Raw genomic sequence first — 22,056 nt, 5'->3', positions numbered from 1 at the left:
TTCATGTTGAAGTTTTATTTTATTATTTTTTTTCCTTTTAAAAAGTTTTTGGCACTACAAGGTTCTGTAAAGAATAGAAGTGACAAATTTAAAACACATGAAAGTCTTTCCTAATTCTTAAGAACAATATATATAAAGTCTGAAGCAACCAAAGTATGAATACAGCTAATAGAAAATAAAGAATGTAATTTTTAAATTCTCTCTTTATACAATTCATCAAGGTTAAACAAAACATAAAATTCCCTTAAAAATAGGGTAATAAAATAGATGAAATTTGTATCACTCAATTCGGTGATACTAGTAAAAACTATAGTTCATATTTATATACAAATAATACAGTCTTTAAAAACAGTCTTAGAATTTAAATAAGCTATCTAAACGTGTTAAAATTTTAAATCAGGACCTGATTTGTTTTGCTTTCCATTAAATGTCACTTTTTCTGCTGAATGTAACTGACATTGAGGTACGGATACCCTTGAGACAGCAGGATTGGCTGGTTGCTGTGCATCGGTAGAGCAGCTGAAAGAAAATGGACTTGCATTACTCCGACACGTTTCCTCTTGGTGGGTGGGGACAACGCTCTCTACACCGACGGGTGGCACATCTGTCTGTTGGACACAACACAGACAGGAAACTGAAAGGCTTGTGCCTATTTATCTGACAACCTCTTAGAATTAACTGTAGCTAGTTCTCTTTTTTTCTATTTATATAGTAAAGAAGAGATGAAGCATGTCAAAACATTTAGTGGGGGGAGAAGGAGGAGGAGGGAAGGAAAATGTGGGTATGTGAAAGATAACAGAGGAGACAAGAGAGATGGAGGGGAGGAATTAAGGGGAAAAAATCCACCAGGGAAGAACTTCAGACTCTCCTCCTCCCCCAAAAGGGCTTGTATGACCAATAGTAATTTCCCTCAGCCCTAGTTCTTTGCTCAGAATAAACCAGCCATAGTTAAGGTTCTGCCATTCTATAATACAGCAATGCCCCACCAAGTACAATGGATAGTTTACGAAGGCTTAAGTGTATCAAGCCTGATAATCATACCAGGGGCTTCCCCTGAGAAGTTATTTTATTTAGTCAACATTCCCAGAGTGCCTTTCTTTACTTTCTTGAACTCCTAGTTTAACTGTATTAACTCTGACTCTAGTTTTCTTAACTCCTAAGTTAACGAAGTGCTGAAGGCCAGATTCAGACATTCCCTATTTGAACTGAGATACTGCTGAGGCAAGTAGGTTAGATAAAATGCTATTCATTACTTAGATCAAAGCCATTATTGGTACATTAGTACCAAGAGAATATAATCAATTCTAATGTCATTCAAGTCTTAGTTTTACTAAACAAATTTGACTGTCACTACTCAACTCAAAAACTTCTACTGGATCCCCACCACTTACTAAGTCCAAAATCCTTCATAATATGGCCTCAGCCTACCTCTTCTAGCCTCATCACCTATACATTTTTCCATTTACCTCATCTAGTCCTATTATTTTCTCTTTTCTCTTTTTTCCCTATAGGAAAAAAGTTTCAGTGAAAAAAGTTCAGTATAATATGGATCACTTTTTTCAGTGAAAAAAGTTTTCACTGAGGCAAAACTAGTGACTTTGCATGTATTATGGCCTCAGCTAAGAACACTCCTCCTCTCTAATCTCTACATGATCCCTAGGAAAAAAATCCCATATCTCTTTCAAGATCTAGTTTGAATGTCAAAATCTTGTGCAATTTGATCCCTGGTGTCTATATTCTGCTCTCTCTGCTAGGGCAAAGTTAACTGATTCCTCTAAGCTCCTATTCTTGTCTATTTCACAGGTCTGGCTTTCCTAATAAAATATGCATTAAGTGCAAGGGCTTTATTTAATTCTTGCTTGAGCAATAAGCACCTAGCGCAGTCTGACACACAGTATGCTCTCTCAATAAATATTTACTGAATTCATAAATTTTCACTCCAAGAGCCTGGCCTTTACAAAGGCTCCTTGTCCCAGAACAAAACCCACCCAGCCTGTGACAAATACGTAAGCAATGGTACCTTGAGTATAGAAAGGTTTGTTGGGCTGAAATCTGGCATTTCCCTGATGCATGAAGTTCTGATGCAAACCATAAGGCCACGAAGCTGGGACAAGAGGGAAATGGGGTCGTGGTGCATGTTCCCAAGGAATTGGAGGATTTAGTCCTGGAAATCCTGGCTCTGCATTTCAACAATAAAGGAAAGACATATTTTAAAACATCACTTTGTTCATTCAAATATTCCTTCATTCCACAAAGATTTATTGAGTATCTACTACTGACCAAGAAATATGCTAAATGCAGAGGATACCAAAAAAAATTTTTTAAGGAATAAAAACACTGTAATTGTTCTCAAATTATTCATAAAGGAAACATTTAAGAAGACATACACAATAATATGTGGTAATTGCTATAACAGAGCGGTGGAAGGTGTCTAAAGTGAGGACTAACCCAATTGTTCAAGGACAGAGAAGGTTTTCCTAAAATGATGGACTAAATTGAGTGTTAAAGGACAAAGAACAAGTTATGCAAAATGGGACAAGGAGGACATTTTAGACAGAAGGAATAGTATGCTCAAAAGCCAGGAAGCCGGAAAATACAGCAAGTTTGGGAAGCTGCAAGACGATTGGCAATACAGAGACAGAGGTAAAGGAAGGCAGCGGTAAGAGAAAAGGCTGGACAGGTAGGTAGGATCTATATTTCAAAGAACCTTAGTACATCACTAAGGAGCTTAACATCTTATCCTAAAGGCAATGCCAACTACACCAGAATCAATTATATCTTGGCCTGGAAGGAGATCCTATTAGAAGCTGAGGCATTGTGGTGAAATAGCTGAAAACTTGGGCATTGGAGCCAAATAGGTCTAAGTTCAAATACCAGTTACAAAAATTACTAAGGTTTAATTATGAACCCCAGGTTGTTATGAGGATTAAATAAGGTAACAAAAATAAAGTAGCCTACACAAATTATGTCATATTAAGCAGGAACTCAAAAAATATGAGTCCTATTCTTTCTATGGCAAACCACTCCCACCAATCTACTTCCCTTTAAGATCTATCTTTAAGTACGTCTTTCAAAGCACAGTAACCCCTGAATCTTCTGGATCATTTCTGGTGGCTTTTCTCATTCAGGATCACAATGTGGCAGGAAATAATCTAAAAGACACTATCCTTATTCACTAAACTTCCTAGCAGGAAGTTAGGAGGTACAGGATAGGGAGGAGTAGGGAGCAAGAAAACTGAAACCACACTCCTAGCCACACTCCTACCAAGCTCAGTCTTCTCAGGAGGTAACCAGGTAAACAAAGCAGCTGGTTCACTGCAAGTTCATAAAGCCAAGTTACAACTAAGAGCTAAAGCTGCAGAGCTCAGAGTTTACAAAAAATACGACTGGGTATACAGTATTGAGGTCCTGACCAATTGAGAAATGTTTTAACATAAAAGGGTATCTTTTAGAATATCCTTCAATCTCTCTTGGCCATTTTTCCCAACCAAGTATTTTCATAATACAATTAAAGATAGTCTGAAAAATTATCATTAAAGATAATCTGAAAAATGGGGTAAAAACTACTCATACAACCTCCTACTCTAATACAACCACTAGTATCATTTTAATATATCCCCATCCGGTCTCTCCATTTTTAACATAATGTTAACTTTAGCTGTAATATTAACTAGGAGTTGCGCACCTATCCAACAAATAATATTTGCTGTGTAACACTTTATTACATAATAATAATACATTATACAAATAATGTATCTACATCAGGCACTATACTGGACACCAGGGAGACAATGACAGGCAAGAAACAATTCATAACCTCTAAAAGTTCAGTCTAATGCATTATGCAGACAAGTAGACAGGCGATTTCAACACAGGAAGACAAGTGTTATAATATGGATATTAAGGAAACATGAAGGAGAGAAATGATACCTAACACAACTGGAAGACAGGATCAACAGGAATTAAAGACTTCCTGAAGAAAGTGATCTAAATTTTAAAACGGAGGATGAGTAAGTTAGCCAAGCTTTGGAGCAAAGGAGAAGGAGGTGAGAGTGAGCAGGAGAGTTAATGGAGAGGATATTCCAGGCAGAGGGAACAACTTAGGTAAACAATCAGGGGTAAGAGTACGGTGTGTTTGTAGGATGTTAATTAATTAGTTCATTAAGGCTGAAACAGAGATCAAGGAGGCAGGGAGAAGAAGGAGTTAAAACTGAGTCGATATATCAAAAGGCAAAGCACTGGGCCTGTCTTCATGGTTATATAACTCAGTGACTATCAAGATGCATATCGTGGCATGCACACAATAAATATTTGTTGAATGAGAGAAGCAGAGGCCACATTAGAATGGCCATGTATGACATATATCCTTTGTTCCTGGAAATTTAAATGAGTTCCCACATTCTGGAATTTCTGCTCAGCAAAATATATTACCTGTATTATTCCAGAGAGGTCTCAGCGCTTTAAGAAATAATATATATTTGCTTAAAATTATCACTAAAATTATTTTGAAAATTGATAAAGGGAAAGAATCAAGCTTTTAGTCTGCATTTCCTATACAAACAATATTTCAGGATAACCAAGCAGTTAATAAGGAAAAGAATCACAGACAAAAATTACAGAAGAATCACAAAGAGTAAATAGAAAATACTGATAACTGTTAAATCTGGGTAATGGGGGGGTCATTATACTTTAATCTCTCCTTTTGTGTACATTTCAAATTTTCCCTAGTAAGAAAAAATCTACATATAAAACTAGATGAATGGAATTTATCAACTATTTTTAAATATGCAAAGATTAAAAAATGACTGGATGGTAATACACCAAAATATTTCTCAGCAGTTCTGTCTAGGAATTGAGATTATATATGATTTTCTTTTTCAAATGCTCTACAAAGAATATGTATTACTTAGATATCAGTTAAAAAAAAAACTATTCTTTCTTAAGCTACAAAGTGCTACTAATCTTTTTCTTTTTTAAAAATTGCTCCTTACTATAAGGGGACTTCCCTTGTGGTCCAGTGGTTAAGACTCCACGCTCCCAATGTAGGGGGCCCGGGTTCGATCCCTGGTCAGGGAACTAGATCCCGCATGCCGCAACTAAAAGAGCCCGCATGCTACAACTAAGACCTCACGTAGCCAGAGAAGTAAATAAATATTAAAAATAAAACAAACAAAAGAAGTTAATTTATGGGATTCCTGGTGGCGCAGTGGTTGAGAGTCCGCCTGCCGACGCAGGGGACACGGGTTTGTGCCCCGGTCCGGGAAGATCCCACATGCCGCAGAGCGGCTGGGCTCGTGAGCCATGGCCGCTGAGCCTGCGCAAGAGGCCACAACAGTGAGAGGCCCGCGTACCACCAAAACAGAAAAAAACAAAACAAAACAAACAAAAAATTGCTCCTTACTAAAAGATAGTTAAGGGTCTAGGGCAAAGATTACAGGTTTTGAAGAAAGAAACTGGTTTAAATCTTGGATCACTATGATTATGATAGGATGATAGTTACTTAACCCTTCAATTTCCTCAACTGTAAAATGAATGCTAGTAATACCTACACCAAGCAAGACTGCAGCGAAAATTTAAAATAATAACAAAATAATAACTAAAATTTATGTTTATTACCTCATTTAATATTCACAACATCCCTGTGAGTTAGGTGCTATTAATTCACCTATTTTACAGATGAAACCCATGCACAGATTACGCAACTGCCCAATGCCACATAATAAATGGCAGAGCCAGGATTCATATCCAGGCAGTCTGAATCCACAGCCTATACTCTTTGTCTAATGTTATACTGCCCCTGCACAAATACTGCTTGCCATCTTTTTACTCACATTTATTTCCCAGGTTCAACCAATAATACCAATCATCCAACCTTTCTACAGACAGACAGATACAAAAGAAGAAAAGGAAGGGTTACCCGAATTTCCCACTGTACCATTGTTCACCAGGGAATTTGGAGCCACAGTACGAGGCCAGTGTCCGTCATGAGAGGAGCTAGGGATTGCCACAGGTCTGGCAGCAGGCTGTGCAAAGATGATGCTGGGATCGTTCAGGCCAATATTGCTGGGGGCGCTGCCTGGTGCAGAATGGATCACTGGGCCGTGAATAGGCCAGGATGGGGCAGGGATCTGGAGGGGGTGCATTGGCAACAATCCCATATTGTGCATGGGAGAATACTGAGCTGGTGGTGACTGAGGAAAGTTATACATAGGCATCTGGACCTGATGGGGGGGCTGGGCCCCCTGCTGAGGTGGGCCAAGCTTGGGTTGGGATCCTGGCTGAGATGGAGGCTGGGTAATGGCAGTGGATTGGGAAGAGTTCTGTGTAAATGGCTGGGGCTGAGGAGAATAAGATGGTGAATCAGACTGCAAAGAAAAAAAAAAACATTTTAAAATTAATTTACAAACATCTTAATTTTATAAAAGCAGAGATTATCAAAATATAAAACTATGGAGTTATTTTACTAGAATATTATAAATAGAACTCTATGATATACATAGTAACAAATAATAACAGAACCTCATTTTATATGAAGGCAGAGTTTTTCCCAAAGTTCTCAAACCCTCTCTCACAGAGGTTTTATCTCGTAAACCTTTTCACTGCCCAAAGAAGAGAGCCCAGACATCATACCCATCATGTAGAACCCACAATTCCAATTTTAACTAGAAATTTACATCTAAATATCTCAGAGTCACTTTCATTCAGCTCCTCAACAAGCATTTACTGAGTGTCAATTAAGTATTGGGGGGACTTCCCTGGTGGTGCAGTGGTTAAGAATCTACCTGCCAATGCAGGGGACACGGGTTAGAGCCCTGGTCCAGGAAGATCCCACATGCCATGGAGCAACTAAGCCCATGAGCCACAACTACTGAGTCCGTGTGCCACAACTACTGAAGCCCACGCACCTAGAGCCCATGCTCCACAACAAGAGAAGCCACCGCAATGAGAAGCCCAAGCACCACAACGAAGAGTGGCCCCGGCTTGCCGCAAATAGAGAAAGCCTGCCGGCAGCAATGAAGACCCAATGCAGCCAAAAACTAAATAAATAAAAAAAGTAATTTTATAAAAAAGAAAAAAAAGGAATTAAAAAAATTATGTACTGGGCATTGTTCTAGGTATTAAAAATATAATACTAACATGTATGCCCTCATAAAGCTTAAAGTCAATGGGGGAAAAGAGGAGGAACAGATAAAGTTTACATAAGCAATCACAATACAGTATAATAATTACTATGATAAACACTGTATAATATACAATGAAATCCCAGAGCAGGAACACCTAAACCCACTTTGGGAGAAGGAGGGAAGATAAGATGAAGGAAAGTGGAAATCTTCCTGAAGGAAGTGACCTTTAAGCTGAGACTCAAGATAAATAGAAAACAGTCTGATAAAAGGGTAGAGATAAGGAAAAGGGAAGATTCAGTTAGAGGGAACAACATAATTAAAGGTTATAGGTACAAAAATACATGTCCTTTAAAAAAAAAGTAATTGGAATCTGAAATGGTTGCCTAGGCTAGGGAAGCAAATGGTTGTAAGCTATTTTTTACAGATAGAAACAACAGGACCTTGTGACTGACTGGATGTGGAGGCTGAGGGAGGAGTAGTAGTTCAGGAAACTAGATAGATAGCAGGATCATTCAATGAGATGGAGAACACAGGAGGAAGAGGCAAACCTGGGGAGTTGGAAAGAAATATAAGCTACATTCTAGACATGTTGAAGCTGCAGTGCTTTGTGAGACCTCCAAATAGCAATGTTCATTAGTCAGACTCTTACCCAAATCTCAGGTGAGAAAAAAGTGAGTGCTAGAAGCAGAAGATGAAAGTCAGGGGCACCACAGGAAAGTGATTAGAGCACAGGTTTTGGAGACAGAACCTAAGGATACAAGTTCTGGTTCCAAGTGCCTGTTGACCTCATGCAAGAAACTTAAATCTCAGCTTCTTCACCCGTAAGGTATAAATAATAATAGAATCTACATCAGAGGTTTTTATGAAGATTAACTACAACAATATATGTCAAAAATATAAACACCAAATTCAGAATAGAAGATACATTTTAGTAGCAAGGAAGGGATGGTAGGAAGGCTTTAAGATGGGAACAGCATCCAAGAGGAATGCATAGGGGTTGTCAACTGTGGGTAATATTTTAACAAACCAAAAACAACAAAGCATTAAGAATTGTTAAAACCTGGTGGTAGTGCATGGATGTTTATTATTTTCTATAATTTTTCAACATTTTAAAAATATTTTTTAATAAGAAACAGGAAGAACGAATGCATATACAGCACACAGCACTCAACAAATATTAGTTAATATAACTGTTATTATATAACTTTTATGAAACTGTCAGGCCCATAGTAGTACATATTCAAATGTTTGAGGTAGGGTTACTGGGCTCCTAAATGTTTTTCCAAGACAAGCCCTACTGCTGCTCTTCAAATTCTCTAAGAATTTTTTCTAAAATACAGATCACATCACATTTAGCATGTTTTTTTTTTTTTTTTTTTTTCAGGGAAGAGTTTTTTTTTTTTTTTTTTAACATCTTTATTGGGGTATAATTGCTTTACAATGGTGTGTTAGTTTCTGCTTTATAACAAAGTGAATCAGTCATACATAAACATATGTTCCCATATGTCTTCCCTGTTGCGTCTCCCTCCCTCCCACCCTCCCCATCCCACCCCTCCAGGCTGTCACAAAGCACCGAGCCAATATCCCTGTGCCATGCGGCTGCTTCCCACTAGCTATCTACCTTACTGCGTTTGTTACTATGTATATGCCCATGACTCTCTCTCGCCCTGTCACAGCTCACCCTTCCCCCAGCATGTTTTAACAGATAACAGCTTTGAAGCTACACAGACCTGGGTTTGAATCTTTTAATTTTTCTTATTCTCAGCTTCCCAATTTGTAAAATTTGATCATACCAATACCTACCACTTCACATGTCCATTCAAAGGATTAAATGTGATAATACGTGTGAAGCACTAAAAGCATAGTGTCAGATTTAGAGTAAGCATTCAGTTAGTATTTAACTATTAATTTAAAAAGTGCAAGGTGAATACAGATTTAGACAAAGGTTAGAGCAACTCAGCAAAGTTAATAGACCTGTGAGTCTGAACACTAATTAAATACTCCATCTTTCACAGGATATATTTCACTAGGTATCCATATCAGCGATGAGAAGACACACGAAATTTCAAGCAAGTGAAGTGCCATGCATGTACTGCCCTAACAGTACTAAACCCTTAATACATCTCAATTCTGGGGTCTATTTTTAATTAATGGTACTCATATTCTTCCATTATGCAAAAGCTAAAACATCAAAGTTATCACCTAATTTTTTTTTTTTTTTTTTTTTTTTTTTTGCGGTACACAGGCCTCTCACTGCTGTGGCCTCTCCCGTTGCGGAGCACAGGCTCTGGATGCGCAGGCTCAGCGGCCATGGCTCACGGGCCTAGCAGCTCCGCGGCATGTGGGACCTTCCCGGACCGGGGCACAAACCCGTGTCCCATACATCGGCAGGCGTACTCTTAACCACTGTGCCACCAGGGAAGCCCTATCACCTCATTTTAATCCAACCAACAACCTTATTTGGTAGTTACCTTATTTTACAAATAAGAAATAGGTTCACTGAAGTTAAGTAGCTTGCCCATAGATATAAACCCAGATCTACATTACTCCAAAAGTAATGCTCATTCTAGCTGATGTGCCTAGCAAGGACACCTCTATAAAGCACTGTGTAATCTGGAAGATTGTATTTACCAATCTGAAAGATCCTATCACCTACCAAAATTAGTACTATCTTCCTGCCAAGACCAACCCATCTACAGGCAGAGTACTTACACATTCTGAGGACTGTCTAGTCCTTATGGACTGATCACCTTGTTGTTGGGCTGAACCAGCCACTTGTTGGGCATTTACAAGATTGCGGACCAGCTGGGCTGCTAAGAGAAGACATCAAAAAGAAATTCAACAGATAAAGAAAATAACAGAGAAACGACAATCAATAAACTCTCTTCTTCAGTACAACAGTCTCAAATCTGAGATTTTATAAACTTGGACTTTTAAACTTATGATTATGTTAGTGAAGGACTTTTAACAACTCATTTTTTTTCTTGTTTGTTAAGCCATTTCTCAATCCTTAGAGCATTAAAAAAAAAAAAAAACACTGGTCCTGGAAACAAGAACAAGTGTCATATTGCTTTTCTAAAGGAGACAATATATTTATTTAAGAAAATAACTTCTGCAATAAGAATCTGAATAACTGGAAATCATCACTTATATTTTGTTTTTTTCTTTCAATAAACTCTCATTTGGGTTTCTAATTCATGAAATTCCTTGTGATACATAACAGGAACAGATCTCCCTCTCTCATAAAAGCAGTGGGAAGAGATATAATTTCTCCTATATGTTCCCCCCAAAATCTCTCTCTCTTTGATAGATTGTTAAGGTCCAAAATCATACAGCTATGTTTAGAATAGAGAATAATCAGGGTCCTTAGAATGACACCAACATAAATGACTTTATTTCCACCAGAAACTATTTTTGGCCTTTTTTATTTACCTGCCACACTGCTATTCCTCTGACGGGCCAGCTTGACCTCTGGGCACTCCCTTCGCACATGTCCTGCATCTCCACAGATAAAACATCTGAGGTCTCTGGGGTCTCTAAAGTCTCGAGTGTCGTGGAGGTCTCGGGGGTCAAGAAGGTCTCGGGAGTCTTTCTCCTCTTCATTCCCTTCCTTCTCTTCTTCACTGTCTTTCTTCTTTAGTCTAAACAGTAAACTGCTGATACCAATAATGTGGGGCTAGGGACTTATAAACTGAATGAACTACAGAACAAACTAAACTATACAAGAGTCTCACAATAAAGGGATTAATGTGCCCATCATTTCATGCATCATTTTGAAGGCAAGGTTCTCACATTTATAGTACACCTACTCATATGGCAGAAACTGGGTACTCTAGTAGTTTTATAATACAATATCAATTTTTAATATTTAGTATCAAATTTTAATCTTGTAACAATCCTTAGAGGTTAGTATTTACTATCTCCATTTTATAGAGGAAGACACTTGAGGTTTAGAGAAGGTAAGTGTCTTCTCTAAATTTAACAAAGAGCAGTGATGGAAACTAGGAGTTTACTCTGTCTGAAAAGTTCTAAGCTCTTTATATTAGGCAAGACTTGATGACTAAAGAAGGGATTATCCTGGCCTATTAACATAGTATATAGAGCGTAGTAAAGTATATTTCATAGATGTATTTTCAGGGGGCACAGAGGATGTATATTCCTTAAGGTAAATATTATATAGGCATATCTCACAGCATATACCTCAAAGATTCAATTAATTATATTTTAATTATTGGTTTTCATAACTGTGAGGTCCTCAGCAAGAACCCCATATCTTGTTCTTTTATTCCCCTTCGATTGTAGCACAGTTTCCAGCACACAGTAGGTGTTAATAAATGCTTCTTCAGTTAAAAAAAAAAACCTGAGTGAATTAATGAATAAATGAACAAATAAATATCATGAGACACCACTGTACCAGAAATAAATCCCACTCTTTCACAAAATGCCACTCAAACATATATTGACCTAAAGGTTCAACTGAAAGCCCTGAACTTTCTCAACTTAAACATATCTGAACACAGTCATAGCTTCAATTTGTCTCACATTTATTTTCCCTGCAATGTTGATACATAATCATTTGCCAACCTTCTCCTTTTAGGGCAGTCTTTCATGTAGTGGCCTATTTTTCCACACACACGGCAACATCGATCATTGGGAGCCAGTTCTCCATCTGTTAGTACTCTGGAATCAAAGAAGTACTCCTAGGGAGAAAATACAACTTTACTAGGAAAAAAATCACTAAAAACTTTTGAATCCAAATGGAAAGCAGACTAAGACGCAAAAGTGATTTTTTGAAAAAGGAAATAAATACCAACAAATATTTCACTGAAAACCATGATATGAAAACAAGATTCAGAATTATCATCATCAATATCACAGCTCTAACAGTGCTAACCACTACACAGCCACATTATTTTCTCATTCATCGGTAGCATCTTTGTGTAATATCTCAATGAAAGTAGATATTATTTCCATGCTCATTTTATAGATGAGGAAACTGAGGCTCAGAAAATTCAAGTCGTTTGCCCACAGAAAAATGCTGGTAAGTAGCAGATAAAGGATTTAAAGCTAAGTCTGCCTGATTACAAAGCTCATGTTTTTTGCCCCACCAGCCTACTTCCAGAAAGGAATCATTCTCTTTACAAGACCTCTATGTAAAGAAATCAATCCTCTGGTTTATTTAAAATATCACTGGATTTGCATTCAACATTTCAATAATATATAACATTTACTATATAAAGTAGAATATACCTAAAAAGACTGTAGAGAACCAGTAAGAATTAAATCATTTTCCCAAGTCTTAGAAGAATCAGGCTCGTTTTTGCTTTATCCTACTACCTTGCTTATGCTTCTAAGCTTTACCTCAGTTTTGCACTATCACAGAGACTAGTTTTTCCTGATAGTAACCATATCTTTGGATGGCAAGAGAACATGTCCACTTAGCACTCTTTGATTTCTTCCTTAAATCTATCTAATGTCAGGGATAAAGTAATAAGAAACACACTGACTGGGATGGCTATTAAAAAAGAAAAAAGACAGTAACAAGTATTGGTGAGGATGTGGAAAAACTGCAACCCTCATATATTGCTGGTGGGAATATAAAATAGCGCAGCTCTGTTAGGAAACAGTTTGGCAGCTCCTCAGAAAGTTAAACATAAACTTATCAGAATGACCCAGCAATTCTACTGTTATACATCCAAAAGAAATGAAAACATATATCCACACAAGATTTGGTACACAAATATTCACAGCAGCACTACTCATAATAGCCAAAAAGTAGAAACAATTCAAATTTCCAACAAACTGATAGGAATGAATAAATAAAACATAATATAACCATACAACTGAATATCATTCAACTATAAAAAAAAATGAAGTACTGATACACGTTACAACATGAATGAACCCTGAAAACATTCTGCTAAATGAAAGAAACCAGTCACAAAAGGCTACATATTCTTTGATTCCATTTTCATAAAATGTCCACAGTAGGCAAATCTACAGTTGTGAGACGAAAAAGGAATGAGGATTGACTGCTAATGAGGACAGGAGTTTCCTTGAGAGAGGACGAAACATTCTAAAACTAGATGTAGTGATGGTTGCACAATCCTGCAGATATACTGAAAACCAATGAATTGCTCACTTTATATAGATGAACTGTACAGTACATGAATTATTTCTCAGTAAAGTTCTATTTCTAAAAAAGGATGCAATATAATTCTATACATTTACTATTGATGAAACCAATGTAATTAATTAAAATCTTCATCATCATATTTTCTGACAGGACAAAATGAAGGCCTTTCTCAGTTCACCCAGTTGCTTATGGCTGAAACCTAGGAATCACCCTGAACTTATTCTCCTTAACGCATCACCTCTAATTAATCACCAGGTTGTATCCATTCTACTCCTGAATATCTATCTCTTTAGATATTCTTCTTTCTTCAGCCCACCGTCCTAGTTAATGTGGCCTAGACCTGGGGTCAGCAAACTTCTTCTGTAAAGAGCCAGAAAGTTAAAATTTTAGGTGCTGTGGTAAAATTGAAGGTATTATGTAGGTACTTATATAACAAAAGAGAAAGCAAATTTTCACAAATTTTTTTATTGAAGAATTTCAAAATATACTAACAATAATAGAGTATAATTTTTAATATAAGTTTATTAATTAGAAAAAAAAGGATACTTTCTGGGGGAGCCATTTTGCTTAACTGGGGTTCAAAGTTAGTGTTCCCTATCATTAAAACAGAAGGCAAATATTCATTTGTTAATGCTAATCTGCAATTATATTTTTAAGTATTTCACCTTTGAAAATGTTCTTCACAGATGAAGAAGTTGAAGATTTAAGGTAAAGAGAATACAAATGGATCTAGAGTGCATATAGAAGGACTAGTCTCTGATAAAGAAGAGATATCTGGTGATTGGCCAGCAAAATGGCGGAGCAGAATGACATGAGCTCACCCCTTCTTACAAAAATACCAAAATCACAACCAACTGCTGAACAACCATCAACAAAAACATAAAATAAAAAACACACTGGAACCTACCCAAAAAGATATCCTACATAAAAAGACAAAGAAGAAACCACAACAAGATGGTAGGAGGGGTGCAATCACGGTAAAAATCAAATCCAATATCTGCTGGGTGGGCAACCCACAAACTGGAAATTAACTATACCACAGAAGTTCTCCCACAGGAATTAAAAGTCCTGAGCACCACATCAGGCTTCCTAGCCTGGGGGTCTGGTAATGGGAGGAGGAGCCCCCCGAGAATCTGTCTTTGAAAGCCAGTGGGGTTTGACTGCAGGAATTCCACAGGACTGGGGAAAACAGAAACTCCACTCTTGGAGGGCATACACAAGATCCCATGCCGGACCAGGACCCAGGGAAAAAGGCAGTGACCTCGTAAGAGACTGGGCCCGATCTACCTGCTAGTACTGGAGGGTCTCCGGAGGTGGGGGGCAGCTGTGGCTCACTGAGGAGACAAAGACACTGGCAGCAGCAGTTCTGGTGAGCACGCACTGGCATGAGCCCTCCTGGAGACTCCATTTCCTCCCCAAGACCTAGCCCCACAAAACAGCCTGTAGGCTCAAGTGCTGGGACGCCTCAGGCCAAACAACCAACATATGGGAATACAGCCCCACCCATCAACAGACAGGGTGCTTAAAGTCTTCCTGACCACAGCCCTGCCCACTAGAGGGACAAGACCCAGGCCCACCCACAGCAGGGCAGGAACTAGACCCTCCCACCAGGGAATCTGCACAACCCTCTCAGACAGCCTCATCCACCAGAGGGCAAACAGCAGAAGCAAGAAGAACTACAATCCTGCAGCCTGCAGAACGGAAACTGCAATCACAGAAAGTCAAGACAAAATGAGACAGCAGAGGAGTATGCCCCAGATGAAGGAACAAGACAAAACCTCAGAAGAACAACTAAGTGAAGTGGAGATAGGCAATCTACCAGAAAAAGAATTCAGAGTAATGATAGTGAAGATGATCCAAGATCTTGAAAAAAGAATGGAGGCACAGACTGAGAAGATGCAAGAAATATTTAACAAAGACCTAGAAGAACTAAAGAACAAACAGAGATGAACAATACAATAATTGAAATGAAAAATGTAAAATATATAGGAATCAATAGCAGAGTAACTGAGGCAGAAGAACAGATAAGTGAGCTTGGAGACCGAATAGTGAAAATCACTGCCATGGAACAGAATAAAGAAAAAAGAATGAAAAGAAATGAACACAATCTAAGAGACCTCTGGGACAACATTAAATGCACCAACATTCACATTATGGGGTCCCAGAGGAAAACAGAGACAGAAAGGACTTGAGAAAATATTTGAAGAGATAATAGCTGAAAACTTCCCTAATATGGGAAAGGAAACAGTCACCCAAGTCCAGGAAGGGCAGAGAGCCCCAGGCAAGATAAACCCAAGGAGGAACACACCAAGACACATAGTAATCAAACTGACAAAAATTAAAGAAAAAGAAAAAATACGAAAAGCAACAAGGGAAAAGCAACAAATAACATACAAGGTAACTCCCATAAGGTTATCAGCTGATTTCTCAGCAGAAACTCTGCAGGCCAGAAGGGAGTGGCATGATATATTTAAAGTGATGAAAGGGAAGAACCTACAACCAAGAATACTCTACCCAGCAAGACTCTCATTCAAATTCAATGGAGAAATCAAAAGCTTTACAGACAAGAAAGAGCCAACAGCATTCAGCACCACCAAACCAGCTTTGCAATGAATGCTAAAGGAGCTTCTCTAAGTGGAAAAGGCCACTACTAGAAACAAGTAAAGGTAGGAAATTATTTGCACACAAATATGATGTCAAAACCAGCAATTGTGAGAAGAAAAGAGCACAAATGCAGGACATTGGAAATGCATTTGAAATTAAGAGACCAGCAACTAAAAACAATCTTGTTTATATGTAAACTGCTAATTGAAATCTCATGGTAATTGCAAACCGAAAATCTACAACAGATACACACACACACACACACACACACACACAAAGAATCCAAACACAACACTAAAGTTAGTCATCCAATCACAAGAGAAAAGAACAAAAGAGGAAGGGAAGAAACAAGACCTACAAAAACAAATCCAAAACAACTAAGAAAATGGCAATAGGAATATACATATCAGTAATTACCTTAAAGGTAAATGGATTAAATGCTCCAGCCGAAAGAAACAGACTGGCTGAATGGATACAAAAAAGAGACCCACTTCAGATCTAGGAACACATACAGACTGAAAGTGAGGGGATGGAAAAAGGTATTCCATGCAAATGTAAATCAAAAGAAAGCTGGAGTAGCAATATTCGTATCAGACAAAAAAGGCTTTAAAATAAACACTGTTACAAGAGACAAAGGACACTACATAATGATCAAAGGGTCAATCCAAGAAGAAAATATAACAATTATAAATATATATGCACCCAACATAGGAGCACTCCAATATATAAGGCAAATACTAACAGCCATACAAGGAGAAATCAACAGTAACACAATAATAGTGGGGGACTTTAACACTCTACTTTCATCAATGGACAGATCATCCAGACAGAAGATCAATAAGGAAACACAGGCCTGAAATGACACATTAGACCAGACTGACTTAACTGATATTTACAGAGTATTCCATCCAAAAGCAGCAGAATATACATTCTTCTCAAGTGCACATGGAACATTCCCCAGGACTGATCACAAGCTGGGCCACAAAATGAGCTTCGGTAAATTTAAGAAAATTAAAGTCATATCAAGTGGGACTTCCCTGGTGGCACAGTGGTTAAGAATTCACCCGCCAATTTAGGAGACCTGGGTTTGATCCCTGGTCCGGGAAGATCCTACATGCCGCAGAGCAACTAAGCCTGTGTGCCACAACTACTGAGCCTGCGCTCTAGCACCTACGAACCACAAATACTGAGCGCATGCACCACAACTACTGAAGCCTGCATCCCTAGACCCCGCACGTTGCAACTACTGAGTCCACATGCTGCAACTACTGAAGCCCGTGTGCTCTAGGGTCCGTATGCCACAACTACTGAAACCCACACGCCTAGAGCCCATGCTCCGCAACAAGGGAAGCCACCACGATGAGAAGCCTGCGCACCTCAACGAAGAGTAGCCCCTGCTCACCACAACTAGAGAAAGCCTACATGCAGCAACAAAGACCCAAGACAGCCAAAAATAAATAAAATAAAGTAGTTAATTAAAAAAAAATCATATCAAGCATCTTTTCTGACCATATGCTATGAGATTAGGAATCAACTATAAGAAAAAAACTGTAAGAAACACAAACTCGTGGAGGCTAAACAATATGCTACTAAACAACCAATGGATCACTGAAGAAATCGAAGAGTAAATAAAAAAATACCTAGAGTCAAATGAAAATGAAAGCACAATGATCCAAAACCTATGGAACAGGTAAAAGCAGTTCTAAGAGGGAAGTTTATAGCAACGTAATCTTACCTCAGGAAACAAGAAAAATCACAAATAAACAACCTAACCTTATATCTAAAGCTACCAGAGAAAAACAAACAAAACCCAAAGTTAGTAGAAGGGAAGGAACAACAAAGATCAGAGCAGAAATAAATGAAATAGAAAAGAAGAAAACAACAGAAAAGATCAATGAAAGTAAATGCTGCTTCTTTGAAAAGATAAACAAAACTGATAAACCTATAGCCAGACCCATCAAGAAAAAAAAGAAGAGGGCTCAAATCAATAAAATTAGAAATTAAAAAGGAGAAGTTACAACAGACACCACAGAAATACAAAGGACCATAAGAGACTACTACAAGCAACTATATGCCAATAAAATGGACAACCTGGAAGAAATGGACAAATTCTTAGAAAGGTACAATCCCCCAGGACTGAACCAAGAAGAAACAGAAAATATGAACAGACCAATCACAAGTACTGAAATTGAAACTGATTAAAAAACTCCCAACAGGGACTTCGCTGGTGGTCCAGTGGTTAAGAATCTTCCTTCCAAGGCAGGGGCGCAAGTTCGATTCCTGGTTGGGGAACTAAGATTCTACATGCCGCGGGGCAACTAAGCCCACACGCTGCAACTACAGGACCCACACGCTCTGGAACCTGCGTGCCACAACTACAGAGCCCACGTGCCACAACTAGAGAGCCTGTGTGCTGCAACTACTGAGCCTGCATGCTCTGGAGCCCATGTGCCACAACTAGAGAGAAGCCCACGTGCCGCAATAGAGATGGCACGCTGCAACAAAAGATCCCACGTGCCTCAACTAAGACCCGATGCAGCCAAAAATAAATAAATAAATATTAAAAAATAATGATAATAAAATAAAAAACTCCCAACAAACCAAAGTCCAGGACCAGATGGCTTCACAGGCAAATCCTATCAAACAGAGAAAACACCTATCCTTCTGAAACTATTCCAAAAAACTGCAGAAGAAGGAATACTACCAAACTCATGCTATGAGGCCACCAACACCATAAAACCAAAACCAGACAAAGATACCACACACACAGAAAAAAAATTACAGGCCAATATCACTGATGAACATAGACACAAAAATCCTCAACAAAATATTAGCAATCCAAATCCAACAATACATTAAAAGGATCACACACCATGATCAAGTGGGATTTATTCCAGGGATGCAAGGATTTTTCAGTATATGCAAATCAATCAGTGTGATACACCACATCAACATATTGAAGAATAAAAACCGTATGACCATCTCATAAGATGCAGAAAAAGCTTCTGACAAAATTCAACATCCAGTTATGATAAAAACTCTCTAGAAAGTGGGCATAGAGGGAACATACCTCAACATAATAAAGTCCATATATGACAAACCTATAGCTAACATCATACTCAACCATGAAAAGCTGAAAGCATTTCCACTAAGATCAGGAACAAGACAAGGATATCCACTTTCGCCACTTGTATTCAACATAATTTTGGAAGTCCTAGCCATGACAATCAGAGAAGGAAAAGAAATAAAAGGAATCCAAATTGGAAAAGAAGTAAAACTGTCACTTTTGCAGATGACATGATACTACACATAGAAAACTCTAAAGATGCTACCGGAAAACTACTAGAGCTCATCAATGAATTCGGTAAAATTGCAGGATACAAAATTAATACACAGAAATCTCTTGCATTTCTATATACTAACAACAAAAGATCAGAAAGAGAAATTAAATAAACAATCCCACTTACCATCACATCAAAAAGAATAAAATACCTAGGAATAAACCTACCTATAGAGACAAAAGACCTGTCCTACGAAAACTATAAGACACTGATGAAAGAAATCAAAGATGACACAAACAGATGGAGAGATATATCATGTTCTTAAATTGGAATAATCAATATTGTCAAAATGACTATACTACCCAAGGCAATCTGCAGATTCAATGCAATCTCTATCAAATTACCAATAGCATTTTTCACAGAACTAGAACAAAAAAATTTTAAACTTGCATGGAGACACAAAAGAACCTGAATGACCAAAGCAATCTTGAGAAAGAAAAACGGAGCTGGAGGAATCAGGATCCCTGACTTTGGACTATACTACAAAGGTACAGTCATCAAAAGAGTATGGTACTGGAACAAAAACAGAAATATAGATCAATGGAACAGGACAGAAAGCCCATAAATAAACCCACACACCTATGGTCAATTAATTGATTACAAAGGAGGCAAGACTACACGATGGAGGAAAGACAGTCTCTTCAATAAACGGTGCTGGGAAAACTGGACAGCTACATGTAAAGAAATGAGATTTGAACATTCCTTAATACCATATACAAAAATAAACTCAAAATGGATTAAAGATCTAAATGTAAGACCAGATACTATAAAACTCTTAGAGGAAAACATAGGCAGAACACTCTTTGACATAAATCACAGGAATACCTTTCCCAAGCCATCTCCTAGAGTAATGGAAATAAAAAAATAAAAAAAAAAATGGGACCTAATGAAACTCAAAAGCTTTTGCACAGCAAAGGAAACCATAAACAAAATGAAAAGACAACCCACAGAATGGGCGAAAATATTTGCAAATGATGTGACTGACAAGGGATTAATCTCTAAAATTTTCAAACAGCTCATGCTGCTCAATATCAAAAAAACAAACAACCAAGGGGTTTCCCTGGTGGTGCAGTGGTTAAGAATCCGCCTGCCAATGCAGGGGACACAGTTTCGAGTCCTGGTCCGCGAAGATCCCACATGCTGTGGAGCAACTAAGCCTGTGCGCCGCAACTACTAAGCCTGAGCTCTAGAGCCCATGAGCCACAACTACTGAAGCCCGTACACTTAGAGCCCGTGCTCCGTGACAAGAGAAGCCACCGCAGTGAGAAGCCTGTGCACTGCCACAAACAGTTGCTCCCGCTCACTGTAACTAGAGAAAGTCCATGCACAGCACGAAGACCCAACGCAGCCAAAAATAAAATAAATTTAAAAAAAAAACCCAATCAAAAAATGGGCAGTAAAACTAAACAGACATTTCTTCAAGGAAGACATACAGATGGCCAAGAGGCACATGAAAAGATGCTCAACATTGCTAATTATTAGAGAAATGCAAATCAAAACTACAATGAGGTATCACCTCACACCAGTCAGAATGGCTATCATCAAAAAACCCACAAACAATAAATGCTGCAGAAGGTGTAGAGAAAAGGGAACCCTCTTACATTGTTGGTGGGAATGTAAATTGGTACAGCCAGTATGAAGAACAGAATGGAGGTTCCTTAAGAAACTAAAAATAGAGTTACCATAACATCCAGCAATCCCAATCCTGGGCATATATCCAGAGAAAAACATAATTTGAAAAGATATATGCACCCCAATGTTCACTGCAGCACTATTTACAATAGCCAAGACACAGAAGCAACCTAAATGTCCATCAACGGACGAATGGATAAAGAAGATGTGGTACATATATATAATGGAATATTACTCAGCCATTAAAAAGAACAAAATAATGCCATCTGCAGCAACATGGATGGACCTTGAGATTATCATACGAAATGAAGCAAGTCAGACAGAGAAAGACAAATATCATATGATATTGCTTATATGCAGATTCTTTTAAAAATGATACAAATGAACTTATTTACAAAACAGAAATAGACTCACAGACTTAGAGAACTTACGGTTACCGGGGAGGAAGGGTCGGGGGGAAGGATAGATTGGGTGTTTGGGATTGACATGTACACTTTGCTATATTTAAAATAGATAACCAACTGTATGTATCTGTACAAGGACCTACTACTGTATAACATGGGAACGTTGCTCAATATTCTGTAAAAACCTAAATGGGAAAAGAATTTGAAAAAGAACAGATACACGTATATGTATAACTGAATCACTTTGCTGTACACCCGAAACTAACAGAACACTGTTAATCAACTATGCTCCAAAATGAAATACAATTTTAAAAAAAGAAGAGATATCTGAAGATGTAAGCAGATTTATAGATCTGGTAGCAGAAAGTTGAAGGAGTATCTATCTATCTAATATCATCTTTGTCTCAAAGGGAAAACATGTGAGCGTGAGAAAGGCAGAGTAGAAAGATGGGACAAAGCAAAATGGGTACTGAATTTTGAGTAAAATAAATAAAATCTGAAATAGTTTTATTGAATGCGAGACACAGGTAACTAAAGAAATGTAGTAAGAATCTCAGATAGTATTGAAAGTCCAGTTGAGGCTGATGAACATTAATTTATAGTTGTGCTATATAAATAAAACTGCCTAGCTTTAAGATTTTTTTCCATCAGTGCTTAGCCCAAGCATAGAGAGACGGTGGATGGCTGAGTTCATGTTAAGGTTAAACACATAATGGTGCAAAAGAAGGACAATGGTACAAAGGAATATAAGGTATATGCTGGAGGTACCAGGGAATCTGTTTAAATGGGGGAAAAAATGAAGACAGTAGATAGCT

The 22,056-nt window shown here is 38.0% G+C and overlaps 1 protein-coding gene across 12 annotated transcripts in view; it reads right to left on the bottom strand.

Annotated features, from left to right (window-relative positions):
- TUT4 (terminal uridylyl transferase 4) overlaps positions 1-22,056 on the bottom strand; it is a 143,297-nt gene continuing 121,241 nt past the window's right edge. For 3 of the 12 annotated variants that reach the window (XM_073789755.1, XM_019937791.3, XM_033866683.2), the window contains 6 exons: positions 11,709-11,824; positions 10,557-10,780; positions 9,837-9,937; positions 5,918-6,365; positions 2,021-2,179; positions 1-519 (listed from right to left, as the gene is read on the bottom strand). In XM_073789755.1, coding sequence (XP_073645856.1) covers positions 431-519; positions 2,021-2,179; positions 5,918-6,365; positions 9,837-9,937; positions 10,557-10,780; positions 11,709-11,824 — 1,137 coding nt within the window. In that variant the 3' untranslated portion in view covers positions 1-430. Of the gene's footprint in view, positions 609-2,020; positions 2,180-5,917; positions 6,366-9,836; positions 9,938-10,556; positions 10,781-10,982; positions 11,485-11,666; positions 11,825-22,056 lie in introns of those variants that run through there. The other 9 variants (XM_019937796.3, XM_019937795.3, XM_019937797.3 and 6 more) reach the window with 9 other exon arrangements.

The sequence above is a fragment of the Tursiops truncatus genome, chromosome 1 (assembly GCF_011762595.2).
Source record: "Tursiops truncatus isolate mTurTru1 chromosome 1, mTurTru1.mat.Y, whole genome shotgun sequence".
NCBI lineage: Eukaryota > Metazoa > Chordata > Mammalia > Artiodactyla > Delphinidae > Tursiops > Tursiops truncatus.
The sequence above is the reverse complement of the archived record's forward strand: the minus strand, read 5'-3'. Positions and strand labels throughout refer to the sequence as shown.